This window comes from Falco punctatus (assembly GCF_963210335.1).
Source record: "Falco punctatus genome assembly, chromosome: 6".
Classification (NCBI taxonomy): Eukaryota; Metazoa; Chordata; class Aves; order Falconiformes; family Falconidae; genus Falco; species Falco punctatus.
This window is the reverse complement of record NC_137585.1, coordinates 24982090-25000574: the sequence shown is the minus strand read 5'-3', so window position 1 is coordinate 25000574 and position 18485 is coordinate 24982090. Positions and strand designations below refer to the sequence as shown.

General features: G+C 40.0%; 1 protein-coding gene across 2 annotated transcripts in view; it reads right to left on the bottom strand.

The window, feature by feature from the left end:
- Window positions 1-101: 101 nt before the first annotated feature.
- The window catches only part of KDM5A (lysine demethylase 5A), a 51556-nt gene continuing 33172 nt past the window's right edge, over window positions 102-18485 (bottom strand). The window contains exons 19-28 of one of the 2 annotated variants that reach the window (XM_080393501.1): window positions 17384-17739; window positions 16734-16872; window positions 15626-15805; window positions 14042-14203; window positions 12470-13021; window positions 11550-11693; window positions 8087-8246; window positions 7580-7800; window positions 4988-5398; window positions 102-2793 (exon numbers count right to left, since the gene is read on the bottom strand). In XM_080393501.1, the coding sequence (XP_080249627.1) occupies window positions 2581-2793; window positions 4988-5398; window positions 7580-7800; window positions 8087-8246; window positions 11550-11693; window positions 12470-13021; window positions 14042-14203; window positions 15626-15805; window positions 16734-16872; window positions 17384-17739 (2538 nt within the window). In that variant the 3' untranslated portion in view covers window positions 102-2580. Of the gene's footprint in view, window positions 2794-4987; window positions 5399-7579; window positions 7801-8086; window positions 8247-8273; window positions 9382-11549; window positions 11694-12469; window positions 13022-14041; window positions 14204-15625; window positions 15806-16733; window positions 16873-17383; window positions 17740-18485 lie in introns of those variants that run through there. The other variant, XM_080393502.1, reaches the window with a different exon arrangement.

Sequence of the window (18485 nt, the reverse complement as noted above, 5' to 3'; positions counted from 1 at the left end):
TAAGTGGCATGATTGACCATTGCATGGTATAGCGGTTTGCTTTTGTCTCATTGTAACTAGTGCTACTGTTAACATTCTCCACCACAACTTCTACTCAAGAGGAACAGGAACACTCAATGCAGATTTACTAAAGGATCTCTTTTCCAGTTGATGGTTAATTACATATAACAATGACTTTATCACGACAGAAAATGTAGGAATGGTTAAGAGGGTATGCTCAGTGGCTAACAGGATATGCTAACCATATTTTCCCTGTTGTGTCATGGATTCTAGGAGTCAGGAAAGAATACAGAACACTGGGATTCTTTAAGAAATCTTGTACTAGTCTACTTCTGGAACGATTAAACATCTGTGACAGATAGTCTATCCACTCCATATAGGGAAACATTTATGTAGTACCATCAGTTAAAGCTTGAAGGAAAGTAACATCTGTTTAAATCAGTTTACCAAAACTAAGCATACATTGAGAAGAAAAAAAAGTAACTGGAGGCAAAAAGAGGGTATGTCTAGCTATAGCATAGACTCCTTCATAAATAAGTAAACAAATAATACTCTTAAGTTCGCTAGGGTGCCCATTCAGCCACATGCTTAATCACTGCTTGTTTTCACTTTTAACATCACATTAGCCTTCAAGGAGCAGGAATTAGAAGTCTGTGCCAAATTTGCACTCAAAGCTCCTAAGACCCTGTTATCTTCTGCCTTCCATCAGTTATTTTCCTTTTTACACATCTTCCTCTTCCCAGGTAGCAGGCACAAATAAAAGAAACCAATAAAGTTCGTCTACCTGAGCTGGATTTTTTTTTGGATGGATAATTCTGCCAGATAAATAAACTTCCAAATATTAGAGAACAAGAGAAGGGACACAGAACAGTCAGAACAGTCAAGACAGAACACTTGTTTTTGTCAATATTTCTTTAAATCCCAATCCAGCTCCTAGTAAGACTGGACACTACTTACAACACTCCTAGAACTGCAGAAGAATGGAAACACAATAGGGAGCGAGTGGAGAGGGGGACAAGACAGCCCAGCGGCTGGCTTCAGACATTCACATACACAAAGCCAGCATCCACTGGAGTTGTTAAGGCCCAGATGCCCCACTAATAGGAACAAACCCAAACACAAAGGTAGCACATGAAATGTATTTACCTATTTAAACACAGGCAGCTGGTCAAGCTAGAATGGGGAAGGTAACTGCTAATTCCTTGTACTACAAGGAAGGAATGGAGTAAAAAAACCCAAGCCCAGGGGCAGGTTTTTGCTTTGTGAACCTCTGTCTGTGCTGCTGGTTAACAGTGGTAAGTATAAAAAAATCAAAGAAAAATAATCTATTTATAGAACAAGTCAGTAGTCTGAGACATTTAGAAAAAAGTAAAAACAAGTCCTTCTTTAAAAATGGATTTACTAAAACAACTGTCACCCAGGATGACCCCAAGCCCTCTGGTCCTCTGGCAAAGCCAGGGGCAACTTCAAACAAGAACTGTTGCTGATTGTACACTGGTACACATCCAGCAAAGCCAGCAGGGAGGGGGATTTGCACTGCGAACAGTATCTGCAGACTGCTTGCTGGTATTGCTTGAGGCCATGCCCGTAGCCTGGTGATACTGGAAACAGTTGTGAGTGAAACTTTTCACAGAAGCACATGTCAGTGTAACCTCTGAGGTAAGTGGGCCGTCTTCTTTTCTTCCCATCCCTCAGTACAGATCACAGAAGCAGGTGCCCTGCGCGCTGTACCTCCTTGCCAGCTCCATCCTGCGCGAGACAACTTTAATGTGCAGGAGTGCATAACTCTATGCAAAGCCTAGAACAGGAGAGGGCACCCCTGTGGAAAGGGAAGCACTCTGCTCTTTCCAAGCTCTGATATAGCTAGACATTATCAATGATTTCTGGCCCTCCTCAGGACAGGAAGATCAGATGTTCCCCACTAAGGAAAATTTTGCTTAGTGGAGTAGAGTTGGGTTTCTTTTTTTGGTAAACAGAACCTTTGCTGATTTCTGAGATCATGAGCTCCTCTGCCCTTTAGCTACAAAAGAGAACTTAAAAAAAATTCATCCACTTGCTCCCATCCTTATAATGTAGTGTTAGCTGCCTGGATATGGAGGCAACTTACCTCTCCCAAGACACTGCCCTACTCGCTGGGTTGGCATGGGGAGGCAAAAGAACTTTCCTAAGTTACCTCCTTAGGGTAACCTGGTGGGCCTAAAAGCTCCAGCCTACACCCACCAATTCCAGGCCAGCTCCACTGCCAACATATACTTCTAACACCCTGAAGTGTCTAATCTAACAGCCTCGGGTTTGCTCAGTCTCTAAGAGCAACAGCCACACTCAAAGATGGAAATACTCAAGTCAAAAAACACTGGCTGGAGCTCCTAATCAGGTGGTGTCTGCATAGATGAGTCAGTACCACTGTGCCTTGACATCCCTGTTTTATGAAGGAAGCCAGCTGTAAGGAAGGGACCAACTCTGCTGCAGGTCTGTACATCCCTGGAAGTGAAGCTCAGTGGCTACATTAGCTTCAAACCCTTTCTTTCTGTAGGGATTCAGTGGTCCATTTCCCAACAAGTTCCAGGCATCGAGTAGCTGCTAACTTGCCTCCTTAAGATCTTCCATTGGTAGTTTGTAGCTCAGTAAGAAAGGAGGAGGTGGTGCATGAGCAGGGCTACTTGGTCCCTGCATTGGCTTCTTTGCACAGTTTATACAGATGTAATCCTCATTCTCAGCCATTTCTGGAGAGACACCAACACAAACTTGATGAAACCACTCATCGCAGCCACCATCACACTGCACCCAGTCTACCTGCAAGAGATCAGATCAGCAACACATAGTTTATTACAAGGCAAGGCAGACAGGCATTGTTTCTATGAAGAAAATACCTTCTATTAAACCCACCTGATACACCTAGAACACAAAAGCTTTTGGCACAAATCATGCCCTACAGAGCTTGTTTTAACAAGCTGCCTCAGTAAAAAATAACACACTTCCAAAAAACCTTGCCTCTCTTGCATCCTTAGCCTGCAACAATACAAACACCCTACTACTGTTGAAGAAGATGACGCTCAGCTCTCCTCACGTGAAAGACACAAATACTAGAACACATTTAAAATAGTAGCATGCTAAGGGACAGTTATTTCAGCATAGAGAGTCTACAAATACACATCCTAAATCATATCCCCTTACGATGCATTATCAAACAGTACCTTCTGCAACCTAAAAATTGCAGAGAACAGACAAACTCGAGTAATGTTTTTGGCTAAAAACCAGCCACATGACATCAGCAGCTTTAATACTTTTCTACCACCTGAATATTGGGTATACAGCTGGCCACCAAATGCCAAAAAAATGCACACAAAGTGTAACTCCAAAGTGTCAGAACGTTTAAGCTAACGTATTTCAAACTTTGACCTGAACTTGCTACAGAACAATTAGAAAAGGCATAAAAAGCAAATTAAAACTTAGGAAGGAAAAAAGATGAATTAGATTTCTCTAGCTCCCTGAGCAAAAGTACATGTTAATTTGAGTCAGTGGGCAGAAACAGAGATCTGCAGGATAAGGAACACAGATTCTTAATTTTAATGGCATGCACTGGTAGAGCTATGAAAATTGTTACTGCTGTAGTTCTGCTTTGACCTTACAGGGGCATGTGAAAATGAAAATATACTAGAAAAATGACAGTAGCGGCAACCTATCTAAAATGAAGAAACATTACCATCCCAATATTTTACTTTAGTTCATAGGAAAACTATTGCTGAACTCATTTTTGAAAGTGACCAGTAACAGACACTAACAGCTGCAGCTTCAGCCATTACATTCTTACAGCTGCCATTTTTTCTTGTATGGCATTCACCTGTCAAATGTACAAAAATACATCCAATCTCACAGCAAGACAGTCATTCCATTAAAAGCTTTGATTATACAACCAGGAATTTTACTCAGTTTCATTTATGGAAATTTGACAAATATAGTACAACCTTCTTTATAATATGAATTTAAAGGCACTCTCCTCCCTATTGCAATCTCAAATTCTGTAAAAATGTACTAGTATAAGTTAAGTATCATCTGTGAAGAGAACAACGGTATAAATACTGAATCTTCTTTAGAGCAACTGAGGGTAATTTCTAACCCTGGTCTAAGTTTAAGACTTAACTTTTAAACTTAAAAAACTGGTCTTTTAACTGGTCTTTTTAAGTATTCAGATGATTACTTAAATTCCATGTTTCAATTTTGCAAAAGAAGTAGTAAGTTTTTCATATTTATGGTAATAGCTACTTTCTTGTGCAAGCCAGCACAGTACAGTGTCAATCCCAAGCTTTCATTGAGAACAATTTTTTTTCTTCTAAGAAACAGGAAAAAAATTCCAACACTAACATTTTTTTCATCATCAATTAGTCCTTGTTAAAAGATGACAATCAGGATAAGCAGTACCACAGACACAGGCAGATCGAGTTTCTTTTGTAATAATTCAGTTAGGTCTAAAATCACTGATTATTTATCCCCAACAAGAAAAATTAAGTACTGCAGCTTGTAGATCACTCAGTCTGCAGCATCACTGTTCAGAGACTGTATGTAAGAAATACAGAAAATTTACTTCATTTAGGAACACTGCACATTCCACTTCTGCTCAGAAACAATGAAGTCAGGAACATTTCTAGCTGAGTCAAAGAATTAATCCTTTGAATCAGCCAAGGCATGTTCCACATAGCCAGCAAAAAAAAATTACACAGCCTGGAGAGGTTAAACTTCCCCACTAACACCTTTTCCCAGATTCTAATTTTCCATCATCTTCTCCTGTTTGAAGTACCTAAGAGAATAAGGAAGTGCTATAGTTTTTCCTACTAGGTCTAAGTACCTACCCAAGTACTACTCAATTCTCTCTCGTTTCTAAACCATAACACTTTTGTTACTTGTGCTATTCAACATAATTATTAAACTGCATTAGGGTTTTTGACTTTGCATGGAATTGCCCTATGACAGTACTAAGAGAAAAACTCACTTTGTCCTTGCAGGGCCTCTGGCAGTTCTGTGCAGCACACACAGCGTTCTCATCATCTGACTCTTCTGCTCCTGACCAGTCATACTTGGAAGGAATATCTAGAACCTTCTTCTCTCTTTTTTTCTCTGTGCTCTCTTTTGCTAGTTCCACCTTTGCAACAACTGCCTTCTCTCTCTTCTTCTTCCGCTCCTCTTCCTTAGCCAGCTTCTTTGCCAGCTTGTTCAGCTCCTTTGTCTTATCCATGGTGAGTTTTAGCTTCTTCTTCTTGGGTTTTTCAAGTTTCTTCAGCTCTTTAGATTTTTGCTTCATATCTCCAAAGAACTGCTCTGCTCTCTCCAGCTTTCGTTTCCGCTTCCTCTCAGAAGAGTCTCTCCCTCTCATTTTCAGTGGTTTCTCATCCATGCTGTCATCCTTCATGGAAAGGGTGAGAAGAAAAATTTTTTTTAATGCAAGTTTTCATATACTGCAAATCTGTGATTTGGAAGATGTACTTACCACCCCAATTACCATGACATGATATGAAGAAACGTATTCAGCAACATACTGTTACAAATCCTAAACAAAGAGGGCCTCACATTTATTTTCACCATACTAGGAAAAAACCCAAACCCTAAGTGGCATGAACTGTGTCAAAGTAAAATCAATCAGAAATGTCCAGTGGAAAAAGAAAACATCAGCAAGGGTAAGGATGCAGAATAAGCAGTAATTACAACTCCCTTCTCGCACAGCTTTTTAATAAAAGTTGAGAAGATTAATCATTTGTTAGATACTCTTGCTTATTTTTCATCCTAGGTCAGTCTTGCCTGTAATTATTTTTGAGAGAAAGCAATTGCTATTCTGGAGATTAAGAAAAAGCAATGGGGGTGAATTCTTAAAATGTATCATCAACTCAAGCAAGAGAAGGGAAAGTAACATCCATTATTTGAATAGCTTCCAAACTGACGCACATCGTAAATATCATTAACAACTCTTACACAGCAGATTCAGATCAGAAGCGAGGCTTAAAATTGGCAAATTCTGTTGCTGCAGGTATCATCTACAATGACAAGACCTATATATATCTGGAAGATTCACATGTATAGCTCCTTTTTTACAAACAGGACTGACTCAGTTTCAGTTAATCCTGCTATATACTGTAACCTTCATAATTATTAGTAGATTAAGGACATACTATAAGCCAGTAAAGAAAGACTCTGTTTATTGTAAATTACTTAGTATAGCTCCTCCACCCAAAAACAAATCCTCTGAAGATGATTTTACAGAAGTCTACCTGTTTTCCGTGTTAAGTAGAAAGGTATTCCATTAAAAATGAGCAGTTCTGGTCAAACAAGCGTTCATAAGGGTTACTCAGAATATGTCACTACACACACACCCTCTTAGCCCCCTTCCCTGAATAAAAAAAGCTGTGCTTAAAACTATTAATTTAACAGTCTGGCATGCTGTTTATAAATTGGTATGTGCTGGCATTCAAACTGTTCTTCAATGAATTCCATGCCTAAACCACTATAAGAACGTTAAGCTTATGAAGCACTTCGCTCAAAACATGGTAAAGCAGACTACTTTGGAGGCAGGGTCTGCTTTATACTACTGTCCTAACTAATGGCAGTTTGGCAACACTGACTTTGCCATTGTATAAGGATGGCACTGAAGAAAATGACACAACTGGTTAATATGCACATCTAACCTCATTGCTCACAGCATGTAACCATCTTACATTAACTGTATACTACGTAAAGGTCAAGAAGGAACCATCTTCAATTCCTGTGCAGTTCAGTAATCCAAAAAGCCATCATATACTCCCTAACCACACATGGTCAAACTGACCCCTAACTTCACCTGACAGATGATGAAGGATGGGTTCCAGTACAGCTCTTCAGCACAACAGTTGACCTTCTCTTCCAGCACGCATCCTTTACCCACTGCATGAATGAAGCCAAGTGATTCTGACTGGACCTCAGAATCAGCAGATAAACCTGCCTCATTCACTGTCAGCCGAGCAAAGTGATCAGTGCATCTGAAGAGTATATTAATAAGAAAATTACCGTGTCTATGTTATTCTGAGGAATAATAGGAATCTTACTACCTGCATTACCAAACCATGTTTTGTTGAAAAAAAATGTTCTTTCCCCAGTAACAACAAAAAGTTCAGTAACATACAGGTCATACAAGCTAAGTGTAGACTTTCCATCTTCCTAAATGCTTCTTGTGTCTTGTAATTTTTTTTTGGCAGATCAGTTCTGGTTATATAATCAAGAACAGCGTTTCCTTCCCTAACCTTACATTTCCTAAAATAAGGTTTGCATATGGAACTGCCCGAGAAAACTGTTCTAAATACGGTTAATTGTGGAGGACAGCGCTACGGTATGAGTGATCAAGAACTGAATTTTTGGATCTCTTAATTATTTTTTTCTGGAATCTACTAGTCCCCAGTTGAAATCCAAACGTGTCAAGTAACTAAGCACTCAACTACCCAGGATTATTATAATAGTAAGAAGAAAAGGAACAAGAAGAAGAAGAAGAAAAAAAGAAAAAAAAAAAAAAGAGAAGTGCCTGGGGCTTTTGCCATACCAAAATATTTCTTAAGTTCCATACCTCCATGACATGAAGGAACCTGTCCTCAGAGGGTGGATGAGTAGCCTGTAAAATCCGCCAGATATGCTGAGTCTCATCCAGTGATACCTCTAGTAGATCTCCTACCATCATTAGATCTTCTAGCTGAGCTTTCGCTCCAGGTGACAGCTCCAATACAGGGGGCTCCAAACTGCGAGGTACCAGTGGACTCTTCCGAGGCTGCTTCCTTGGAGTGCTAGAACCTTTTAGACAAGGAGGCAAGTCATGTAAGGACAAAAGCAAGAGACCAAACCCAAAAGAAATTACATACTTTCTACAGCAACAATCTAAGGAGAGAGACAATTCCAAGCAAAAAACATTGACAAAGGTTTATATATCAGACATCAGGAAAACTAGTTGCAATGTAACTCTACTGTAACTTCTCACAGGCAACATATCCTCTACAACTAGCCAGGTAACATAGCGGTTCCCCTCCTCACTGACTGCTCGTCCCAGCTATCTTATCTCAACGTATACAAAAGCAAATACCTTGAGAGCAACTTTTAGAAGCAGATGAATATGCATGTTCGGCACAGAATGAGGGAGCCGTCCACATGTGCGTCACCACTTCCTCTGATTTAATGGGGATTTCCTCATCACAAAACAAATTGGGCTCCAAGCTGCTAGAAGATTTTACACTGGCATTGTCCTGAAAAAGACCCACAGAAAACATGCAACATCTGGATCCAGAAAATACCTACTTCAAAGTAAATTCTAAGACTCATCAGTTCACTGTTCCTAAAACCCTACAATTTGAAGCACCCCACCAGAGACAACAAGACCATGTGCAAAAGGTACAAGTTACATCCCTACTTAAATAGTGGATGAACAAAGCAACTACGGAGATAGGTCAATAGGTTTATAGCTACTGCACGAGAAACGCTTGACAAGGTTCCTCACTCAGCAGTCCCTCAAGTATGGTCTTCAAAAGTCACCATAATGAAAAAAGGCTTACTCCTGGCCTACGTAACTTTTTTTTTCTTGAAAAATTTGGCTGCAAGACCACAATGACTGGTATCTTTAGTAAAGCAGAAGTACGCTGAGTAAATAATAGTTACTATAGGAAGAAACAATTGAAGATCTTATGGAAGATGAAAAAACAGGGTGTTCCAGCACAAATATCAACATAATGGCAAACAATCAGATGTTGCCCTGGGATAGGGACTTTTACGGCAGTCCTGAACCATATTAAGATAGAACCAAACAGTGGGAGGAAGAGGGCTGTAATATTTGACACTGTTTCCATGAACAGAGTAGCAATGGCATTGACTTGCACTCAGCTCAATGCATTGTGTAGGATGGGATGCTTGACTTTCTAGATACATCACACACTGAAACACTGCCTTCAGGTACAGGTGGATCCATTAAAGAAGGGAGATTAGAAATCTCTTAGCAGTGGGAGAAGCTTTGTTTGACTTAAGCAGAGAATCCAGAAGGCACAAGCCCATCTCAGTAGATTCCCTGACACCTCCTAGTACTAACTTCTCCCTCTTCTTCCTCACCCCTGCAGGTGAAATTATTAAAGATAATCTCCTCAACCAGCTGCCTATTTCCACAGCACTTTCCAGAACTTAGATGCCCCATTACATTTGTGATGAATCTGGCCAACAGGTTAAACACCTTTAGCATGCCGTGTAAGACTGAAATCTTTCAGAAAACAAAAAACCCAAGAAGCTGGCTTAAAAGAAGAGAAAGGCTGTAGAGCAGTTATTGACAATATTTACCTGGAGATTAGCTGTGTGGGTCCCAAAATGGCCAACTCAGGAAATTGTACCACCCAGACACTGTCATTTCATGACATAAAAAGGGAGTTTAAGAATGGTAATCTCTCTCTGGCTTTCAGTTACATGTTTAAAAGGAAGTGAAGTGCACACTAATGATTTCAGTACAGAACTTGAATTGGGAAATTGAGATTTAAATTGCCCAGATGAAGAGGCAGAATAAGTATATTCAGAAAGAGGAAGATATTTCCCCCTACAAAGTTTATATATCATACAGTATCTTGCTCTGGATATCGTATCATACTACATTAAAGAAAATCCAGGAGCAACAGACCAATTAATAAAAAAATATCATCATTTGGTGGACATAGGCAACAGGTGCAAAGGAATGAGGAAAAATATGTGAGAAATCAAAGCAACTAAAGGTGAAGAAAATTTACATTAAATTTGATCAGTGAATCAGTCTGCTTGGAACAAATCTGACAAGTGTCTAGCTATTGCAGTCATAACGAAGTATTTGATGAGAAGAATCATGTTTTAATTAGAAAAAGCACAATATAATCAAACAGGCCTTTTCACACCTGTTTTTATAGCCACTGTTGTACTTAAGATGTCCAAGACTATGGGTTTTGAAATAGTCTATGGACCCTTAGGGATCCAAGGATTACTTCTGAGGTTACTGAGAGAAAATTCATGAGGCATCATGGCGGGGTTTTGTTGTTTGGTTGGTTTTTGTAAACACATTAGTCGACTGGAAAATGCTTATAGATCATAAACTGGAAAAAACTCAGCCCTTGAAAGCCAACAGTCTAAAAATATGCAAAGTTTCTCAGAGTTTAGTATTTCTTTTGAACTTTGCTGCTCCTAGTTTAAACCTGACAAACCTGGTTGACTGAAAATTTGTCTTTTATTCCAACCATGTTAGTTGACAAAGGACATTTCTGGTCCCAATCAGCTTTGCTTCGACAGATTTTTACGTTCAGGTTTTTTTTTTTTACAGTTACATAGATTTGGGTGTCCACTACTATAAACGGTTAAATAACAGATTTTGAAATCGTGACAGCAGAATCATTAAACAAATGAAATTACACTCCTGCAAAACCCTCATATCTTGACAAGCATATGCCATCTTTCTTGACATACGCTTTATCACAGCTTCAGAAAATACCACATCTTTCAGAAATGCTTTATTATGACACTGATGTAAAGAACAATTTGGAAATTACTGGGATTTTTTAATAAAAAGCTAATCTAATTAACAGCAGTTAACACCCAATTGCAATGTACTCTTGTTGGCATTTCACATGGGACTGTTAAGACAAATGTATGTATGAGCATAAAGCTCCTTAGAAACAAAATACTAAGAACAGGAGATTGAGGCAAATCGTATCTGGAAAATTTACTGTTCCTTTATAAACCAGAACATCTGCTTTAGAATTTACAAATTTTTTTAAGATAGACATGACACTATTGCTAAAAAGGAAACACTGTACAGGAAGGAACAGTGGCACTGCTTTTGTTTCTACATGTATCAAAAGGATATTTCAGAAGTTCTGAAGTGAAATACATCATATTGAAAACACTTGGTTATCTCTACAATTGCATTTTCCTCATGACAGTTCTTCTCTGGTTAAAGTATTTTAAACATTTAACTGCAATTAAAATTTCTGAACTGAATCCAGACATCTAGTCCTGAGTTATTTCCACACATCCGAAATTGAACACATGTACCTCTTTTAAATGAGGGCTGAATGAAGAGAAAGGTATGAAAACTGGCATCAGGAAACATCTTTTAGGGCACGTAGTTTTCAAATACTAATATTTCACTATAGCAAAAGCTGTTGAAGAGCTCTCCATATAGACACTTACTCATATTTATGACTCATGGTATCTCTGAACGGGGCAATTTAGGCAATGTTCATCCTCCCAAGGTATTATAAATACAAATCCCTTGAGAAGTGTATCCTTTTACTTAGCACTAAAAAGCACCTTTTGAAACTCAAACAGGACGTTCGGAAATTTTGAATAAAAACATTATGAAACTTCCCAACAGTCCAGAACTGAGACAGTCAGATAAAAATCAAAGTACCACCTCTTCTGCAACAGGAGCCAGGGAAGAACGTACATAGATAGCTTAAGATACAAAAAGTAGTCTGAAATAAATTGAATTAATAAGAAAACCAGGTGTTCCAGATTAATTCTATGCAGACAAACCACACTGGATTACTGACCTTTATGTCATAGCCATATGTCTCCCTGATGTCTTCATCAGAGTCTGTCTCTTCATCATCATAATCCAAAGTCTGCCGTGGGGATGAGGAGACACTCCCTATCACTCTGTTAAAGGCTGATTGCTGGAAACTAGTCAAGTGTCCCTAGAAGAAAAATGGAACATGGGAATGAAACAATAAATTTTCAAGAAAACAATCTATAAAAAGGCTAAAGAGTTACTAACAAAGAAAAGTTATTTTGGCCTGAGGGTAACTGCCTGGGCAGTCACAGAAAAGCCTAGTTACAGCAAGACATGAAGACAGACAGGGAAATACCCAAGGAAAATGTTCTAATTTTATTTCCATGTTTTTGAATAATAGTGACTAGAAAGATCTAGATACTGCTGTTCAGTGCTACCAAATTATAGCCTGTGGTTATACAAGCTCCTTCACCACAGCATCACCTAATCTCAATCTCAAAATGAAAAGGCCACCTGTAGAAGTACCAGTGTTTGCCTATAGACCTCACTGAAATTTATTAACAAGACACCAAATGCCTAAGAGTGACAATCCATGAGGAATTACAGACTTCTGATTCTGTCAAGAGGGAAATGGAACTTGGACACCAAACTAGCCACTGCTTTACACATCTTCAGGTCTTTAGCCAGCTGCTATGTCTGAACTGACATTTCTTGCAAGCACCTTCAGCAGTTGCTATTGACAATGAGTACAAAGCAACAGACCTGTTCCTGGCACAGCATATTAACTGAAGCCAGCCATTGCCCGAGACTGAGGAGCACCGAACCACACAATTTTGATATGTCTAACTCTCAGCTTTTAACTGCCCTCCCTCTCCTCTCCCCCAGGCTTCTCCAAGAAAGAGAAGGTTTTTCAACACACCGAAGAACAAAGCAGCACAGTAAAGAGCAAGATATCCCTACCTGCAAATCTGGGTTAGCTGCTGCTTTCTGTAGCTCTGCACTGATTATTTTCTCTGTTTTCTCCCGTGCTGCCTGCTCCACCATTCGCTGGCTGAGCACAGAAAGCTTAGCCAAAGCAGAGGACAACTCATCAGTGGCCAAAGCCTGCCGTGCTCTGTCCTGCCAACTCATGGCACGTTCTGTCAAGCACTGCAATGCCTCCCCTTCCGGCAGCCGTACGGGCAGCTTCTGCAGGGACACCAGCAGAGACAGTATTGTCTCAAGTCTTGGCCTTCGAGAACGCATGCAAAGTGGACACAGAAACTTCACTTCTTTGGCCTGCCAACTAGAGCCCTTCTTCTGAGAACTTGTTTTTGGAAGGGGCACACAGCCACTATGAAACCAGTCTTTGCACAGCTCACACTGTAGCATGAATCCACTAGCTGTTTTGCGGCAGATGCAGAATTTGACTTCTTCAATTCGATCCACCATAGTCATCTTGGCCAGGTTAGCTGCCCGGAGAGCATGCATAGCTTCAATCTCCTTCTGTTCCCGTTCCTTGAATACAGCCACCTACCCAGCAAAGACAAAAAACAGTTCATGACTTTCACAACTAAGAGAGATTACATTTTATTAGCAATCTAGGAAAAGAAAAAGACAAAACCATTATCAGGGGATCTTCCTAGTTATATTAGCCCAAAATTTAGGAATTGTGTGATCTAATTAAAACTTCAGCTAAAATACCTTCTCCCCAATTACTCATTACTCCCCTGAGTCCTTCTGACAGATTTTGTGTAAACTTTAGAAAAGCTTCTTTGCATCTACAATGTTTCTGAAGTTCATAATTAAATCTGTCATAAGGCCACCTGAAGAACACGTTTTGACTCCAGGAAAGAAGTCAGAATTGGTTCCATCTATTTGTCTACCAAGAAAATGCAGCTGAGCATTGTTTCAATGTTGACTCAGCACCAGGAGCATCTGAGTGGCCACATATCTCCTGAAGCAACTCGCATTTCCGCAGTGTCTCCATTCAAGTAACTGTAACAAAGCATACTAAGGTAAACCAGACTGTGTGTAAGCCACGTTAATGACCCTGTTTATACTTTCTTTGTTCCCAGAGAAAGGGCCGCCAGATGACAGCAAATTCTTCTGATAAGCTGCATCAATATCCTCCCAACAAGGAGGAATCAAATAGAACATTCCCCCCAGCCCAGTTTCTATGGCCAAGCGTTTACAGGCTGCCCTCAAAATCAACCTAACCAAATATACCTTGGTACTGTTCAAGAGAGTTGTCCCTCATTCCACATTATTTTGACGGGATGTCAATGAGTGCCAGTAATATCAGATGAGCAGCCACACATATTAACACAAGACCATTTAAGTCTTACCCATAGCCCAACACATTAAATACCAGCACTTACTCTGAACTGTGCTTCCCTCTACTTTCACTACAGCTAAAGCTGAACTATATTCTTGTGTCAAACATCACATTTTTTTCAGTGAAATTAATTTATCAGTTCTTCCATAAGAATTCTCCACAGATCAGAGACAAATCCACGTTACCAGGAGGCAATACTTTTCACTGCTCCTTACCACAGCTGCGGTATCCCTGGCCTCCTCCAGCCCATCCTCCAATTCACTTAGGGATTCCAAGTCAAGATCTTTCTCCTTTTCCTTCTCCATCAACTCCTTTGCCCTCTTCCGTCTATTCTTACTGCTCCCATAAACACCAATATCAGTCCGAGGGCTCAGAACCTGTAACCACCAAGCAAACTTATAGCATCAGAATCAAGGATGCCAAGAAGAGAAAATAGTTCTATTCCATAATTATGGATTTCAGGGACATATATGAGAACATCTATTAAAGGAATTACAAGAGAGTCACCAGAGAGCAAAAAATACTCAGCAATCTAACACCTTTGATATCTGTCACTTAATGCTAGGAAGAGCAGAAAAACAGAAAAAGATACAACTATTTCCGAAGTATAGAATTTGTATGTAATCAGCATGACGTGGCAGGTCAATTTGAAAGCCATTGTGTTTGCATGATTAAATTAAAGTATCTATTAAACTATCATACCTATAGCTAACTGAAATACTGTACACAGATATCAGTAGTTTAACATTCACTTCAAGCACCTTCATCAATTCCAAGTCTTAAAGATCTGCCACGATTTGTATCAGAAATTTGGCTGATGTAAAAACTAAAAAACTATGCTATAAGCCTTTTGGTATCAAACATGAGAGGCTGCCAAGCATTTTTAAGAACAAGAATTAAATTTTAAGTCATCTTGATTAGTTGAAAGGCATACTTGAATCAAAATCTAACAAATTAAATTCAATATAGGTAAGTTCAAAATAATACATTTAGGAAAACAGTCAAATGCAAAACCAGAACATATTAGGCAGAAGAATACAGCAAAAAAAATTTGGACCTGGAGTGCATCACAAACTGAGCAGAAATAAATGTGATGTTGTAGCAATAGGGGCAGATCCCATTGGAAAACATTAAACTGCAGCATCGCCTTTGAGACACAAGATGCAATCACTGCATTTCATGTGGCACTAGGGAAGCCACAGTGAGAGGATTCTGTCTGGTTTTGGACATCACACCAACAGTGAAGACAAACCACAGGAAACAGCAATGAGATAAGAGTATGAAAAATACAATCTACAAGAAAGAGTTGGAAGAACTTCAATTGTTTTCCATAGAAAAAAGGGAAGCTTGTCAAGCAGATATGATAAATCTTCAAACATATGAATGATTTTTATTAAAACAAAGACAGTGACTACAGCTTATAAAATATCTAATCTATTCTCCCAGAATTTAAGCAGTGGAACAAGTTAAAATATTCACCTGTTAAAGACAGTTTCTATGACCATTTCAGGCCTCCATTTCTAAAACTACACAAAAAAGATAAATCCTTTTCTTTCCCTCCCAAAAAGGAGATTTTAATTTGTTTCTGCAAAAGTAACAGCTGAGGTTGTCTATAGGTAAAACAAGACTAGCCAAGCAGACTTTTTCACCCCTTTCACCTGAGAACAGCTGAAGTTTATTATATTCTATTCTCAAAAGGATCTGTAATCTACTGTAATTGAACCAGCTGTTCCTTCCAGACCACAGAGGGCCATGAAGACCAGTTTCTGAAGGCTGATACAGAAGTGTCTGTTGCTCACCTGTAACAGGCTGTAGCTTGAGTTCTTCTTCAGAAAGGTCCTTCCTGTGCGCTCCCGCCAGGCACGTGCTGCAGCTACCTGTGATTCCAGCTGTGGCAGGGCATCAAGACGCACTGGTATTGGGCGGCCTTTTGCAGACAAGCTCTCCAGTTGCTCCAGGTAGGCATAGTTGCTCCCATTCTGGAGTAAAAGAAATGTTTCTAAACCAACAATTCGTCCATTGTATCAGTAGCCAGCTTAATTTCAAGCCATACACTATCTTGTCACTGACTAAAATAAGAGTTGCATAGGAAAGGAAAGGAGGGCAATGTTTCAATCTTACTGGTATTTAAAAAAACCCATCTCATACAGTTTTTATTCTAAAAGTCATTCTGACATGGCCAGCTGGCTTAGGGAGTAAGATAACATTCCATTTCTAGATGGCTGCCTTAAATGCTGTCTGCTTAACAGCAAGCTACTATATCTGAGAATTGTACAGGGACTGATGTGAAATCAATTGGGATTCTCACTTCAGTTCCCAACAAATACCTTATATAAGGATAGCAGTTGCAGTCCAGAGATCAACACCTGTAAGTATGACAGAAGCCATGTCCCTTTTGGATCAAGTTAAGTGGGTTTACCGATAGAAGGGGAGGCTACTGAACTAACGATGTCATAACTTTATTTCAGATAGAAAATTTCAGCCATCACTGCCATTGGGGAGAACACCACAAACAACAAACCATTTCCATAGCCAGCTCCAAAGCTGAAGATCTGTGAGCAGAATGTCTTCTGCTGCAGCCAAGTATTTTCAGTGACAGTACGCAGAACAGTTTCAATATCACATACCCACCCTTTAAGAGTTACATTTGTATCATAATGAATTTCCCGGCTTTTACATCCCCCATGAAATGCATAAAAGGAAGGAAAACAGAAACTGGATAGCCAATGGGGAAACACAAGCACAAAAAGAAAGAGAAATTCAAGCACATGAGCTACGGTAAGCACATTCAACAGCTATAGCAAGGCTTCCCTTCAGGTCACCTTTGTGAATGGAGGGGCTAGGAATAAACAATATCTAAATAAAAGGATGCAAGCAGAAGATTCCAGTCCCTGCTGTAACCCCTACCTGAATGGCCTCCACTTTAGCTGTCCAGTCTCTAGCCCGCTGCAGGGCTTCTTTCAGTGCCAGCACATTGGGCAGGTAAGCAGGGATGTTCTTTGCTTCATTCACAATGCCCTCCAGAGCAACCACACTTTGGCGCGGCCTAGGGTAAGAAAAACCCAATTCCAGCCTTCTCTCAATATGTCAACTACATCCATATGAATTTGACAGGCTGGTAATGCAACTTCATCACTACACTGCAGTGCAGGATACCATGGCTCTATTCTTCAAGGGTGCTACTGGCTACCAAAGAACAAAGAGGTGAGAAAGCTGATGGACTTTGCACAATCAAGTTCAAAAGGGCACAGCATCAGAACTCCTTTAACATTGAGGAAGCTGCCTTGTGTAGCATACTCAAGTGTTTTTAGTTGAGGGGGATGAATACCAAATACAGCAGCAACACTCACAGCCTCCTACCACTGTGCAACATGATAAGGAATCAACTCTTCTGCAACTCATCAAATCCAGCTCTTGAGCAGTTAAACTGCTGGAAGGTAAAAAAAACCAAAATACACTAGTTTCAAAGCCCCCAGCTTCTCAGCACACTCCTCAAAAGAGGCTGAGAATCCCAGAAGTGTGTAATGTATAAGAACAGTTTGCAAAGGAACACTCACCTGGCCTGCAGGCAGACTTTGGCCTTCTCCTCCCACCTCTCCGAGACTGTTAGCAGCTCCTGCAACTCAGCCATAGCTTTCTCTACAGCATGGTGCGGTGCCAAGCCCACACCTGAGTCAATCAGCTTCTTCATCACATCTAGGGTGACCCTCTGGGGATCCAAGAGGGTGGATCTCACCTCATCCAGCCACCGTGCCTGTTGCAGTTCTTGCTTCAGCCTTGGCAATTCAGGAAGTTCTACATAAAGGCCAGAGCCCAGGTCTATCAACTCTTGCAGCTTGGAAGAGTCTGGGATCTCATCCATCATAGCTTCTTGAGCACGCTCATGAAATTCTTCTACATCATCAAGCAGATTCTGAAGTAACAAACAGTACAAATCAACTAGAAAAATGTCCATAGAACCAAAAGGGAAAGCTGACCGAGGGAGCAGTCAGCTGTGAATTTGTATGTGATCATCACATAATCAGTCACAGCTTCTGCACACAATGCCAGCTAGCTGTCACAAGCCTGACACATATTAAGTAACAGACCCTCTAAACTCATTTGGTGGCCTGTTTCATACACTAGGCACATTAGGTGCATCAAACCCTGCACCTAAAATAGTATGACCGCAACTGCCTACAGCTCCCAACAAAACAGAGTATTAAGTGTTGTGCAACCAACGTTAATTTCAAAATAGTGGTGGGAAAGGGGACCTCTGCAAGCAGATCATCCTTTCAATCTAGCATTATGACATTACAGTAATGATGAACAGAACAACACATGCTGAGGAGAAAGAACACACCAGAGTTGCACACGGACATGAATACCAGAAGGTCATTAAAATAATGATGGTCAAATTTGTAATTACTATTTCCTAAAGCAGGCCCACCACTTAAGCACATCAGGATTTTATTGCATAAAAGAAAGAAGTGAAAAATGCAAAATCCTCTAATAAAAGGAGACAATTTCAGAGAAATCCAACTGCACTGCTGCAGTTGTCCCCATCCGCATGTTTTGGCACTGCAATGATAAAAATCAAAGACAGCAAACAGACAGGAAAATCTCTGCAGGAGATTCATTCAAGGTCATTCAACCAGTATACTCAATTGATTAACTCCT